Source organism: Gracilinanus agilis, chromosome 5 (assembly GCF_016433145.1).
Source record: "Gracilinanus agilis isolate LMUSP501 chromosome 5, AgileGrace, whole genome shotgun sequence".
NCBI lineage: Eukaryota > Metazoa > Chordata > Mammalia > Didelphimorphia > Didelphidae > Gracilinanus > Gracilinanus agilis.
The window spans coordinates 286,322,083-286,336,423 of NC_058134.1; the positions used below are offsets into that span (position 1 = coordinate 286,322,083).

Sequence of the window (14,341 nt, forward strand, 5' to 3'; positions counted from 1 at the left end):
GGGGGGGAGGGGGCGCAAGGACGCAAGGCACAGTCTGGGCCAGTAATGGTGGGAGAGGAGAGAGAGGAAGCCCAAGGGCTTGGGGGCCACCAAAGGCCAAGGAGTCTGCAGTGGCGGGGCCCGGGCCATTGTGCTGGGCTGGGGGGGCGAGGATAGGAGCTGGGAAGTTGGGGAGAGCTCCCGAGGGCAGTCAGGAAGTGGCAGCCCTGCCGGGGAAGGGGACTGGGATGGAGGGTCAGTCGGGCGGAGGGTGGAGAGCCCAGCTCCTTCATTGACCCTCCTCCCTCCCCGGGCGCCCTCCACTCCCCTCCAGACATGGCCCAAAAGAAGGAGGGCAGGCATGGGGGTGTCAGGAGAAACCTGGGGCGCCGAGAGGCGCCGAGCGGTGGGGGTTGGGGGGCGGGTTCAGCCCCGGGCGGGGGTGTGTGTATGTGAGTGTGTATGTGTCGGCAGGCGGGGCGGGGGAGGCGGCTTCCCTCTTCCTCTCACTTTCCGGAGGAAGAAAAAAGCTGATTTCCTGTAACCAAACAGTGGGAGCTGGACCTGGAGCTAGGAGTCCAGAGTCCCTCCGGGAAAATTCGAGTTCCAGGCAACTTGGCTTCCCAGAATGTCTAGGAAAGGGGCTGCAGAGAGGTAAAGGGGAAAATAAGGCCCGGAGGAGGAAGGAGCGTTCCCCCTAGCCGGATGACTCCCAGACCAGGGTACCAGGAGGTCGCAGGATCTTCCTCCACACACTTTTCCGTTGTATTCCACTTGGCCCAGATGGGTGTGAAGCTCTGGGTTCTTATCTTGTCTCCTCAAGTACACCAAAGCTGAGCCTGATTTCTTAGGGACTGAGGGAGACTGGGCTCTGGGATTTCTTATCCAGATTTAGAGAAAGGTGTTGATTGGAGACTTGTGCCCTCCAGCCAGGGACTCTTCCCTGCCCCCACTGGGGGGCTGGGAGAACTGCTCCCCCACCCCCACACACAGCAGGAAGCCTTGAACCCCTTCATTCACACATCTGGGAAAGAAAGGGTTAATCCCATTTGGTGGCCCTATTCCGGGCTTCTCTAGTGTCTCTGGGTAAGGAGAGAGAGAAGGGTGAGAAAGGAGAGGAGATGCTTAGGCCCCAGCTGTTGGCTCTGGACTAGTTGAGGTCCCCACCCACCCCACCTCCCCTCTGGCCTCTTGCCCAAACCCCATTGCATCACCCTGGCCTGGGACCTCTGCCAGGCCCAACTTCCCCCAGCCCCCCCATCCTCTCCCCATGTCTCCAATGGGGCAGGGAAAAAGGGATCCACTTCCCTGTGGCCAGGGTTCTGCTGGGAGGGAAGAAAGGCAATGGAGGAGCTGGAAAGTTCTATGTCAGGAGCTCTAGGGAGTAGATAAAGGAAAGAGGGCTGGACACCTGGGTTCAACTAAGGGGATGGTGGAGAGGATAGGGTACCTAGTGACCACGTATGTTTGTAACAAAAGCAATAATGTAAAAGAGAAAAGGCTGAGCTGAAAATCCAAGTTCTGTGGTTCCTCTTGGGGCTGGGGTTAGAGAACTCACACCCAGATAGCTTGACTCCAAGGAAATGACTTTCTCTTCTTACGCCTCTGCTTCTCTGTCATTTTGGAAAAGCTTTTCTTAGACCATGAAGATGTCCAACCTCCCTGCCTTCTTCCAGCCCAGGTACACAGTCCCCTGAGCCCCTGACTGTCCTGCAGAGCCAGATGGCTGCTGCCCTCTAAGTGGAGGGAGCTCTTAGCTCCTCAGCTAGAGCTCTCCTCCCATCATCCCTCAGGATCTTCTCTACTGGTAGACCCAGAGGAAGGTCCCAGAGCTAGTCTTTGGGGAGGAAGATTCTGGCTCCTCCCCTCCCCAGGCCTGGGCTGGTGGGGATCCTTTGTTCTTTGCCTCAGTTATCTCCATACTTAGTTTGGCTTTGGAAGGATTTTTCGGATGGGCTAAGCGGTAGGCATGTCTGCTCCTAAGCCTCACCTCTAGGGACTAGAGGAACAAGGACCCAAACCTATTTACTGGCTAATATTGCCACTGGGTCCTCAGAGAGACAGGCAGCCAGGTTCTCTGGATGCTGCCCAGTCCCCTGACCTTGTTCAGGCCAACGGAGTCAAACAATAAATAACCTTGTATTGAACAAGTTTGTTAATCAATAGCTTGGCTGGGGAGAGAGGAAGGACATGGTCTTGTGTTAAAGTGGAAGAATTGGGCTGGAAGTCTGAAGCCTTGGGTTCTAGCCTGAAAACTCTACCACTAACTTGGGGGACCTGAAACAGGCCATATTACCTCCTGGGCAGCCTTTTCCTGATGTATAAATTGGGGCTGGCTTCCATAATCTAGAAGATCCCTACTCATTGGGGGTGCCTATATTCTGATCCTGGGTACTTGGGAATTCTGGGGCCTTGGGAGAAAAGAAGCACGATGTGGTTGTTAGGGAGTGGGGACAGGAAGGGGCAAAAACACTCAGGACCACCCAAACGCATTCTCTACTTGAGTCCTTGTGTGCAGCTTTGCCTGTCTGTGACCTGAGCAGCCCATCCAAACCTAGGTCTGGCATCCTTGAGTGGCACATACTTTCCCCTAGGAAGCATCCAGACTAGGGAACCCACCCTCCCGCCTTGTCCCAAATCATCTTCTTTAGTACATCCTAAGCTAAGCTCCCTCAGCTTGGGCTGCTCCCCATAGGAGAAGGGCTGGATAAATTGGTGGGGGAGAGGCCTCATCACCCAGCCTTTACATCAAGGGGCTGTGGCCCCAGACCTCTACCCTGGTATTGCCCAGGCCTGACTTCCAACCCCAGCCCACTGTCATCTGGCCAGAATCAGGTACCAGTGCTGTGGGAATGAGAGCCTGATTTCATGCCAGGACCAACAATCAGCTCAGAGGGCAGAGCTCCAGGGTTCTACTGGAAGGCAGTTTAAAGTGCCCTGTAGTCATGCCATCAACCCCCTGCAGTGGCAAGAGAGCAAGGCAGAGGGGAGGCAGGTTGGGAGCCAAATGGAGTAGTGAGAAGTCCGAAACAAACAGGAAGCAACTAGTAGTAAATATTTTCTCACCTTAAATACCACCCCCCCATTCCCTTCCTCCACCACCCTCTTCTTTACCCCACCCCCTTCTTCTGTCCCTCTAAACCACAATTCCACTTATCCCACCCTCTTTCCTTATCTGTTCATTGCTGTCCTTGAGCTCAAGTGTCCCAACTCTGGGAGCCTTCCCCAGGCAATGCTGGCCACCCTGGCTTTCCTTTCTGACTCTAGTTCCAGTTCCAGGGCACCTGGGACACCCACTTTCTTCTTTGGATCCCCAACTAGGCATCTTGGTATCTGGCTCTTGCCCTTCAGAGGAACATCAGTCACTTTAGTTTAGGAAGGTGGTGACCTGATTGGAGGCCTGAGCGGAACTGGGCTTAGGAAAAGAGAAAGGGCAGGTAGAGCTGGGGGGGGGGGGGGCGGACAGACTGTGAGGAAACAGACACAAACAATAACAGGAACAAAGGCAGCTGGCACAGAGGGAGAGGGGACAAAGGTGCAATAAAGGAAACAGAGGAACATGGAAGAAGAGGAAAAAATGATGGCAGGAAGGGTGACAAGGCCAAATGCCACATGATGACAGTCAAGGAGGCACAAGCAGACTAGGGGACATAGAGACACAGAAGGAGGAAAGACACGTCAGCCAGATAGGCAGAACCAAGGGGTAGACAGACAGAGGTGGGCAGGGAACAGACCAAGGGATAGAGGTAGACAGGAAGAGTTGGACAAAGGAGCAGAGAGCAGAGGGGATTGCTTCAGAAAGAACAGTTGGAAACAGTGACAGATGCCCCCTGGTACAGAAATAATATCCAGGAAAAATTGCCCTGGAGCTTTTCACTCTGGCCACAACCACTGTCTCTTGTCACCCTCCCACTCCATTAATAGATGAGAATAAGCCAACGAACAAATGCTGGCTCCTGGGAACACAAGAGGACAGGAGCTGGTCACATACCCAGTGGCAGTGTGGTGTGAAGGCAGAAATAGAGGCAAGAACTGAGGGGAAAGCAGCCTCCAGGACCCTGAGCCCCCAAAGCCAGTAGCTCAGTGAGGAGTGAAATTGGGCAAGGAAGAAGCCTTGGCCTCCTCCCTCCCTGGCTCGATTGCTGGGCTCTCTGTAGTCCCTTCTTCCCCATTTCCAGGACTCACATTTTCCTCCCATTCCCCTGGGCTGGGAAGCTGAATGGAACCCAGCCTAGGGAGGGGTTTTGGCTTCAGGAGGGTGAAGAGGTGGATGGATTTATACCTGAGTCATGGCTGGCTGAAGCCAGAGAGTTGGGTGTCCTGGAAGATGAGAGATAGTGATACCCAGGGGCCACTGGGACCCACACCAGCCTGGGGCCCAAAGTCTTCCCCTTCTCATTTTCAAGAAGTAAATTCTGGATTCCCTCTGGGAATTCTGGGGGAGGGAGTGAATGCTGGAAGGCCAGGGAGAGTCTTCAGGGAGTAGGAAGGTATGTTTGGGGGGGGGGGAGGGAGAGAGGTTAGTGACAGCAGCACATGGGGACTGCCTGGCTCCATCCAGCCTGGGCCTCTGGCATCTGTGGCATCTCCCAAGATATAAATACCCACCCAGTGGGCACCTGCCCCTCCCCAGCCCCAGGGCTTGAACTCCTGGGTTCTTCTTGCCTTAGAAGAACATGTATGAGATATAGAATCATAGGAGATGAACAAGAGGGGGGAAGTGGGAGGTGTGGTGACATGGGAAAAGGTGGCACAAGATTAGATGAGACCAAGGAAGCTGGTGATAAAGAGTGCAAAGGATCGGGGGCTCAGAAGTCGATAAATTGGCAGTGGAGAGCTGCTCTTGCCAATAATTAATTGTATTGTCCCTTGGCAAAGAATTTCTTTTCTCAGGGACTTGGTTTCTTCTTCTGTAAAATGGGATGATTTTTAAACAGCACTTGGTAAAGGCAAAACTTCCCAGAAAGGAGTTCTCCCTTTACAAGAAGACAGTTGGTTGGGCTGTAGCCTCCTTATTTAAAAATCTCTAAGGTCTGTTCCGGTGCTAAAGTTCTTGGGCCCAGAGAAGATAAGGAGAAAGGGACAGGAAGTGGGAGGGAGAAGGGGTTGAGGAGAGGCGCCAGCACGGGGTGCTGCCCCGCCTCTGATTAGCCCCTTCCCACAGGGTCAGTGTCCTCGTGGGTGCTCCCAAAGCCAACACGAGCCAGCCGGGGGTCCTGCAGGGAGGCGCCGTCTACCTCTGCCCTTGGGGCCCCGATTCTGTACCATGTACCCCCATCGAATTCGACAGTAAAGGTAATGGGTTGGGGCCGGGGAAAGGGGCGGGACTCGGGTAGAGATGGATAAGGGGCGGAGTTTGCGGAGGAGAGGATGAGCTAGAGAATGGCCCCAATGGGGTGGGGCCACACTAGCCTGGGGAGCGCGAGGCCAGTGGCCGCCTAGGTTCGGTGTCTAGGGTCGGGCCAGGAGAAACCAAGCCCATCTTGCTTTCCGCCCCGGCTCCTTGTGTGGCTTCTGCCAGTGGCACTGACGCCGTGTTCCCAGCCCAGCCTTGGCGAGGCGGGGCGGGCATGATTCAGGAACATGTGGCTCTCATTTCCCCTGAATCACCCACAACTCAGGGAGGCCAGAGGAGAGACAGAGACCCAGACAGTGAGGGGGACAGAAACGGGGAGCGCCGCGGAGACAGGCAGCAGAGAGCAGGGACGAGAAACAGGCTTGCCGAGGGGTCGGGGGAATAAGAAAGAGGCCGAAATGGGAAAAGGAGGCCAGGGACACTGAGAGATGCGGTTTAGGAGGAATCAGAAAAGAGCTGAAAGAGCAAGAGATGCCAACAGAGACATCGGAGGGGAGGGTAGAGAATGGCAAGGCAGAGAAAAATACAGGAAGGGGGCTAACCTGCTGCCAAGGAGATAAAGAGCCAATTGAGAGAGCTGGAAGCAAAGTGGGGATGCTGAGGAAATTCTGCCCCCAGCCTCTCTCTTTCCATCCACTCCCCATTATTTCTCACTCAGCTTCTCAACTGGTTTCCCTGACTTCCGGTTCCCCCCAAGATCACTCTTGCCATGATCCTAAGGTGTATGGTTTTTTTAACCCTCACCTTCCATCTCAGGATCAATACTGTGTATTGATTCCAAGTCAAAAGAGGGATAAGGGTTAGGTAATGGGGATTAAGTGATTTCCCAGGGTCACACCACTAGGAAGTGTCTTAGGCCAGATTTGAACCCAAGACCTCCCCTCTCTGAGCCACCTAGCTGCCCTCAGATGTATTTTTATTTATTTTAATTTAGTTTAAATTTTTTTTTTTACCAAGTACACATAATAACAAATTTCCATGTAAGTTTTCTGCAGTTATGTGATCCAAATTGTCTCCCTCCCTCTGTCTGTCCCTCCTCCCTCCTGGAGCTGGCAGGCGATTCAATCTGGGTTATATATTATATATTGCTCATTTGTGTAAGTGGCTAAACTTATAAAACCAAAACACCAAATGCAAAAGTAAAAAAAAAAAAGTATACTCTCCTCAGATGTATTTTTTTTTAAACCCTTACCATCCATCTTAGAATTAGTACTGTGTATTGGTTCTAAGGCAGAAGAGCAGTAAGGGCTAGGCAATGGGGGTTAAGTGACTTGCCCAGAGTCACACAGCTAGGAAGGGTCTGAGGCCAGATTTGAATTTAGGACCTCGAATCTCTAGGCCTGGCTCTCAATTCACTGAGCCACCTACCTGCCCCTCCTCAGATGTATTTTTAAAGGACTGCTTTGATCTTGTTATTCTCCTGCTCTAAAGCTTTCAGTGGCTCCCCATTTCCTTTTATAATTTGATTCTAAAGCATAGCTGTACTGGCTTATCTCCTACAATTGTTTTTTTTTTTTGTTTGTTTTGTCTTGTTTTTTACATTTTTAAACCCTTAACTTCTGCGCATTGACTCCTAGGTGGAAGAGTGGTAAGGGTGGGCAATGAGGGGCAAGTGACTTGCCCAGGGTCACACAGCTGGGAAGTATCTGAGACCAGATTTGAACCTAGGACCTCCCATCTCTAGGCCTGATTCTCAATCCACTGAGCTATCCAGCTGCCCCCTACAATTGGTTTTTATCTTGTTAAAGTTTCCAGCCAGCACTCCCTGTAGACTTTCTGTTTCCCTGAGGCAACCTAGTCTTTCCTTCTTCCCCACCTTCCCCAGCCTACAACTCTAGTTCTCATTTCTTGCTGGGCCTTTTTTAATCCTCCTCATCCTTTAAGACTAGCTTGTGTTGTTGGCCCTTGGTTTTTGAAGACCAAAGACATCCAACATTGGAGTTAGGGTACAATGCTGTGTTTGGTTATGGCTGATGAGATTAATCCAAGTTCAGAAGGCAACACCATATTAGGGACCCAAATGGTCCATTGGAGCATTAAGAGTGGAAGCATCTCTGCATTTGTGAGGCTTAGCTTAAATGCTCTCTGAAGACTTTTTCCCATTTATCCCAGCTGGACCAGCCATCTCTCCTCTGCGGTCTCCTTATGGATTCCCTTATGCACTTTGCATTATGGTTATTTGCAAACGTCCGATCTTCCCCATAGACTGTTGGCTCCTTGAGGGCAGGGATTACCTCATTCACCTTCCTGTTCACCTAGGAAGTATTGACTATCTGAGATCCACATGTTAAAGACAAAGAGGCATGACTAGTTGGATGGTCCTACTGACCTAGGGGATTTCTTCCTTGGCTCTCAATTCTCAGACTCTCCCAACCCTAACTCTAGACAGATGGGCTAAATATAGCCGTAGTGACCCCTAGTTTGGTGGAGGAGTCAGAGAAAGGGAAATCTGGAAATCCCTTTTAAAAAGGGAGGGGTGAGTCAGACTAGAAAACTGTCTCTTTGAGATCTTCTTCCTCTAGACTGTCTGCCAGTGACTCAGGAAGGGCCAAGGCTAGAGGGTGCTTGGGGGATCCCCATCCCGAGGGCAGAGACTTCTAGTGGGATTAGAGAGGAGTGATGAAATTCTGGGCCCCAGGCTCTTCTCCCTTACCTCCATCTTGCCCTTCCCTCTCAGGCTCTCGGCCCCTGGAGTCATCCTTGTCCAGTCCTGAAGGGGAGGAGCCTGTGGAATATAAATCCCTGCAGTGGTTTGGGGCCACAGTCCGAGCCCATGGTTCCTCCATCCTGGTGAGGAGCACAGTGGGCATGTCAGGGAGGTAGGGTGGGAGCCAGGCTGGGCTAGGAAGGGAGTTGAATCCTAGCTGAGCAGTGCCTATTGGTACCTCCAGGCCTGTGCCCCCTTGTACAGATGGAGAACAGAGAAGGAACCCCTGAGTGACCCAGTGGGCACCTGCTACCTCTCTACTGACAACTTCACCCAGTTCCTGGAGTACTCACCTTGCCGATCAGGTATGGGGGTAAGAAAGAGCCATGGCATGGCTCAAGTGTTGGGGTTCAGGGGGCAGTCCTGAGACACCATCTTCTTGAAACTCTTCCTGCCCTCCACTGGCTATCACCAATGGAAACAGTTTGGAGAAGTAGAAAGAGTATTGGTTCTAGAGTCGAAAGACCTGGGTTCAGATCCATCTTCTGCTACTTGTCTTTGTGACCTTAGACAGATCCTGTTTCCTTTTCTGGATCTTAGTTTCCAATTCAGTAAATCGAGGGGGTTTTGATCAACTCGATGATCACTCAGGTCCCTTCTGCTCTAAAGACTGTGAGTCTGACTATGTCACCCTTGGTTCCCCATGCCCACTCCTTTCCTTCTCGCTCCTGTCCCTTATTCCTCCTCTCCTTGCTCATTACTGCCATTGTTTTCTTGCTGACCTTTCCCTTGTTGGGTAATGCTATCTACACTGTGTTTCCTCTTTCCCTACAGACTTTAGCTCCGCCACTGGGCAGGGTTACTGCCAAGGGGGTTTCAGTGCAGAATTTACCAAGGTAAGGAAGATGCCAGAAGGGAGGGTACAACAAGGGTGGGAGCAGGCTTTGGGTTCATTTCACAGCCTCTGCCTCCCATCCCTCTGTTCACAGACAGGACGTGTGCTGCTTGGAGGACCTGGGAGCTACTACTGGCAAGGTGAGCCCCAGTCCCTTATGCTGATCCCTGCCCAATGTCCCCTCAACCCCTTTGTCTAACTCCGTGCCCTGTTCCTGGTACCGAATAAAGTTTGACACCCTCTAGCTCCTTCTTCCCTCTCCCCTCTCTGATCCATCCTGCCCCTGTCCACCTCCCAACTTCCCCTTACCATCCAGGGCAGATCCTGTCGGCGACCCAGGAGCAAATTGCAGAGTCCTATTACCCAGAGTATCTCATCACTGAAGTTCGGGGGCAGCTGCAGACCCGACAGGCCAGCTCTACCTACGATGATAGCTATCTGGGTGAGTGATGAAGGTTCCTTGGACCTTAGGAATGGACACACAGAAGACTCCAGCTTTTGCCCTCCCCAAACCATGGATAGTATCTGAACCTGGGGCTCTGGTCTCCCCCGTCTAGCTATGGGCCTTTCCGTCTATTTACTCACTCCATTCCCAGGACAAGCTGATTATGTACTCTAGAGGCAGCTAGGTAGCAAAGTGAATAGGCTGTTAGACTTGGGGTCAGGAAGACCTGAGTTCAAGTTTTGTCTCGGACATTTATTGTGTAACCCTGGACCGATCGCTCAACCGCTTTCAGCCTCAATCTCCTCACCTATAAAATAGGGATGATAATCATAGCACCCGGCTCATAGAGCAGTTGTGAAGATCAGATGAGATAACGTGTATTATATATGTTGCAGACCTTAAAGTAATATATAAATGTGGGCTGTTATGCTTATCGAGAAGTAAGAGAAATACCTTGGTAAAGTAGAAAGTGCTAGATTCAGGAGAGGCATGGGATCGTAGCTGAGCTGTAAAATTTTTAGAGCAAGTGACTTCACCTTTCTGAGCTTCGGTTCTCCCATCCATAAAATGGGCACAATATTTACTATAGGGTTCTTCCAAACTTAAATAAATACTCTTACAACCAAGTAGATGAGGTGGAAATTAGGGGAGAGTGGAGACCCAAAGGAGCCTCCTCGAAATAAACTAACCTTCCTGGCCCTTGTGTCCCACAGGATATGCAGTGGCGGTGGGAGAATTCAATGGAGATGCCACAGAGGGTAAGGATGTCACCAGGCTCAGGCCTGGGGAAGATGAAGTGGGGAGGGCTCCTATACCTTAAACCTGGAAGAGGCAAAGATGACTACCCCTTTCCCAAAGCCTCTAATGCCCTTTCTTTCTCTCGTCACCTAAAACGTCTCTTTCCTCTTTGCAGACTTTGTGGCTGGAGTACCCAAAGGGAACCTCACCTATGGCTATGTAAGACCCCTACTGGCCCTCATCCTATCCTGTCCATCTTCTCCATCATTCATTCATTTCACTAACATTTACTGAGTCCCTACTGTGTGCAAGGCACCCTGCTAGGGGCTGAAGGGGATACAAACAGCAGGGGAAAAAAACAACTAATGTACACAAACAGCCATCAGTAGAAGGCAGGGAAGTACCATCTGTGTTTCAAAAACAAAAAAGGAGGAGTGGAGAAATTGCTTCCCTCTGGGGGAGGCACAGAGATCTCTGTCAGAGGTCTCCAGGGCTGGGCTTTGAAGGATAGGGAGAAGTTCAGAAGGCAGGGGTGAGAATGATGGCATGAGCAAAGATGAAAAGGAGTTCTGAGTGGCTTGGTATTTTGACGGAAATGGTTATTAAGCTAGTTTAGTTGTTTTCATTAATGTTTAATGTCATTTCCAATAAAACATCAAAGAGAGGGAGAGAGGGGAGGGGAGGGACGGAGAGAGAGACAGAGAGAGAGAGAGAGAGAGAGAGGAAGAAAGGCAAGGACATAGGCCTATTTGACCAGAGCATGTGTAAGAAATAAGTTCTAAAAGGTAAACGAGCAATGAATTTTAGCCAGTAGGCAGGCAATGGTGATCTATTGAAGGTTTTGGGTTAAGGGAGTGAAATGATTAGTTATGCTCCAAGAAGATTAATATTAGGAGCATCTAGGTGGCTCAGTGGATAGATCACCAGACCTAGAGATGAGAGATCCTGGGTTCAAATCTGGTCTCAGACACTCCCTAGTTGTGTGACCCTGGGCAAGTCACTTGACCCCAATTGCCTAGCCCTTAATGCTCTTCTACCTTGGAACCAATACTTAGTATTGATTCTAAGACAGAAGGTCAAGGTTTAAAAAAAAGAAAAGATGATTAATTGTAGAGGCAACATAATATGGTTGATAGAGCCCCAGACTTGGAGTCCTAGAGACCTGGGTTTGAATCCTTCCTTAGGCACTTACTAAGTTCTGGAATCCAGAATAAATCACTTGACTTCCCTGGGCTTTGGTTTCCCTGTGTGTAAAAGGAAATGTAAGCCCTCTAAGACCCCTTCAGGCTCTAAAATCTATGATCCTGTGATTTATTATGCTATAATTTGGCAACAACGAATTCAAGGGGGTGAGGTGGGTTGTTAAAATGTCACGGTTTAGCAGTCATGGAGCTTGAACTAGGGTAGTGGTTGTTGACAGAAAGGGCCTCAGTTTCCTCATCTGTAAAATGATGAGATTGGACCAGATGAGTTCTAAGGGCTCTTCCAGCTCTGCCATTAAGTGACCCAACAACTGCTGTGGAAACAGAAGGAAGAAAATGTGGTGCCTGAGAAGAGCCAGGCATAAAGCAAGGGTCTGATATGACATGGGTTTTAAGCCTGGGTACTACAAAGCCTAGTAATACCTACCACCATCAGAAATAGAAATTAGGAAGAAGAGCAGCTTTCAAGGAGAAAGGAATGACAATGCTTGAATCTCATGGTCTATTGTAGGGGTCGGCAACCTTTTTGGCCGTGAGAGCCATAAACGCCACATTTTTTAAAATGTAATTTCGTGAGAGCCGTACAGTGCTCACAGTGCCGCTCCTGTAACAGCGCCTGAAAAAAAATGGACTTTATGGTTCCTGCAGAAAGAGCCATAACTGGCCCTCAAAAGAGCCAGATATGGCTCGAGAGCCATGCGTTGCCGACCCCTGGTCTAGTGGAATATCCAGGTGGAAATGTCCAGCCGATGGTTGGAAATACTGATCTCAGCCTGGGAAAGAGGCCAGCTTAGATCTATTTTTGTCAGTGAGGGGCTGTTCCCTCCAGTGCCTTGGGTGCCCATCCCATTTATTTTCCCTAGACTTTCCAGGGAATTTTGAGTGGGCTAGATGTCCCAGTATGAGAATACTGGGGCCAACACCACTCTTTCTCCCCATCTCCCAGGTTACGATCCTTGATGGTTCAGATGTCCAGTCCCTCTACAATTTCTCAGGGGAACAGGTGAGGGCAACTTTCTAATCCTTGGCCTGCATGCCCAACCAGTCAAACTCCCTACAACCTACTGGCGTCCCCCCATTTCCCTGTCTGGTGTTCTAGAAGCACACTTATTTACTCAGTCTTGTCCCCTCCTCAGATGGCCTCCTATTTTGGCTATGCTGTTGCTGCCACAGACATCAATGGGGATGGGTAAGTGAAGGAACAGAACTTTCATGAGTATTTCTTGTGCCTGGGTAAGCCCCATAAATGTAGATGGGAGGGGGTAGCTAGGTGACTTGGCAGATAGAGAACCCAGCCTGGAATTGGGAGTTCAAATCTGGCCTCAGACACTGCCTAGCTGTGCGACCCTGGGCAAGTCACTTAACTCCATTTGCCTAGCCCCTTCCGTTTCTATCTTGGAATTTTTATGAGGAAAGTAAAGGTTAAAAAAAAAAGTAGGTAAGAGACCGAGACAGGGTTGGTGGTGAGGGGGAACACTGCCCCCTGCCATCAAGACCCTGGCATAAGTGAGGCTGCTGCTGGTCCAGCAGGCATGGAAGATGGGGGTCCAGGGAGGAAGCCATTTGTAGATCAGCCCACGGTTGGGACAAGTGGGGAGGAAGGCTGTCCTGTGGTGACTTCTGAGCTGATGAAAGAGAATGTGTGCTGCTATCTGCCGCTAAGTTTCAGCACCCTCGGGCACCCCTCCAGTTGTCCTGACTTAGTTATGGCTGGGGTGTGGGATTGGGAGTTAGGAGGAGGGGGAGGGGTTGTGAGTTTTTTTCCTGTCTCGGCACCTAGCGAGGCTGGCCTCTGAGTCCTCTGATTCAGAGATACCTGGCTTCTCCCGGCTCCCCCAGAAGGGGATGGCCAGGAATTAGGGATCGAGAAATCCTGATTGTTCCCCCTGCCCAGGCTGGATGACCTCTTAGTGGGAGCCCCACTGCTCATGGAGAGGACAGCTGATGGCCAAGCTCAGGAAGTGGGCAGAGTCTATGTCTACCTCCAGCGTCCATCGGGCATGGAGTCCACCCCAGACCTCACCCTCACAGGACTGGATGAATTTGGGCGGTTTGGCAGTTCCCTCTCCCCGCTGGGAGACTTGGACCAGGATGGCTACAATGGTGAGAGCCTTGGGGTGAAGAGGACCTGGACACCTGGATTTGAGGGAGATGAGAAGACCTGGCTGGGGAGACCCAGTCCAGACACCTGGTTCTGGAGAGAGTGGGATGAACCGGGAGGCTGGAATCTGTTTCCCTGGGTGGATGCGGACAGATGGGGAGGACAGTGGAGGGGGCAGAGGACCCTTCTGTCTGTCTGAGCTCCGAGGAGGAGGACACGGGTGTGAGGGCCACTGCTGGGGGCCAGAGTCTGGGCAGCAGTGGACACTGGGGTGTATTTCAGATGTGGCTGTCGGAGCCCCATTCGGGGGGCAGACCCAGCAGGGAGTGGTGTTCGTATACCCAGGGGGCCCCACGGGACTGGGCCCGAAGCCCTCCCAGGTGCTGCTGCCCCTCTGGCAGCCCGGCCATTCCCCCGATTTCTTCGGCTTCGCTCTCCGGGGGGCTCGAGACCTGGATAACAACGGATATCCAGGTGGGTGCGGATAGACGGCATTTACTCGCGCCCGCATCCTTTGCTCTCCCACTCCTGAGTCCAAACACCCACCGGGCGGTGCTTAGTTTCTTTGTCAAATGGAGCCAATTCTCCGTCCCCATTTCCATGGCTTCTGCCGCAGCCAACAGCCTCCAGGCACAATTCTCAGCGGCGGCCACCAGGTGGCGACATTCTCCGCAATCTCAGCCCCTTTGATAGTTAAGAAGCGGAGAGTTTCAGACTGCCGGGAAACACTGAATCTCCCCCTCCGTGAAAATCCCTTTGTAAAAAGCTTATTGGTCCTCGTGGCTTTTTTTCCACGTCTCTTTTCCGTCTCCCTGATCCTCTCACATAATCCTCATCGTTCCCTAATGGGCAGAGCGAGCACAAACAAAACAACACCTTGAGGACATGAAGAGAGAGGTGGGGAGGCGGGGGTTCAAATGCTACCTCTGACACGTGCTGGCTGGGTGACCCTGGCCAAGTCACTTAACCCCCATTGCC

The 14,341-nt window shown here is 51.4% G+C and overlaps 1 protein-coding gene across 1 annotated transcript in view; it reads left to right on the top strand.

Moving 5' to 3' along the window:
- Window positions 1–14,341, top strand: part of ITGA5 (integrin subunit alpha 5) — a 32,532-nt gene that overhangs the window by 857 nt on the left and 17,334 nt on the right. Inside the window, exons 2-13 of the mRNA XM_044677857.1 lie at window positions 5,144–5,274; window positions 8,013–8,125; window positions 8,227–8,347; window positions 8,817–8,878; window positions 8,972–9,017; window positions 9,194–9,319; window positions 10,036–10,080; window positions 10,236–10,279; window positions 12,209–12,265; window positions 12,399–12,451; window positions 13,157–13,365; window positions 13,646–13,837. Coding sequence (XP_044533792.1) covers window positions 5,144–5,274; window positions 8,013–8,125; window positions 8,227–8,347; window positions 8,817–8,878; window positions 8,972–9,017; window positions 9,194–9,319; window positions 10,036–10,080; window positions 10,236–10,279; window positions 12,209–12,265; window positions 12,399–12,451; window positions 13,157–13,365; window positions 13,646–13,837 — 1,199 coding nt within the window. The remainder of the gene's footprint in view (window positions 1–5,143; window positions 5,275–8,012; window positions 8,126–8,226; window positions 8,348–8,816; window positions 8,879–8,971; window positions 9,018–9,193; window positions 9,320–10,035; window positions 10,081–10,235; window positions 10,280–12,208; window positions 12,266–12,398; window positions 12,452–13,156; window positions 13,366–13,645; window positions 13,838–14,341) is intronic.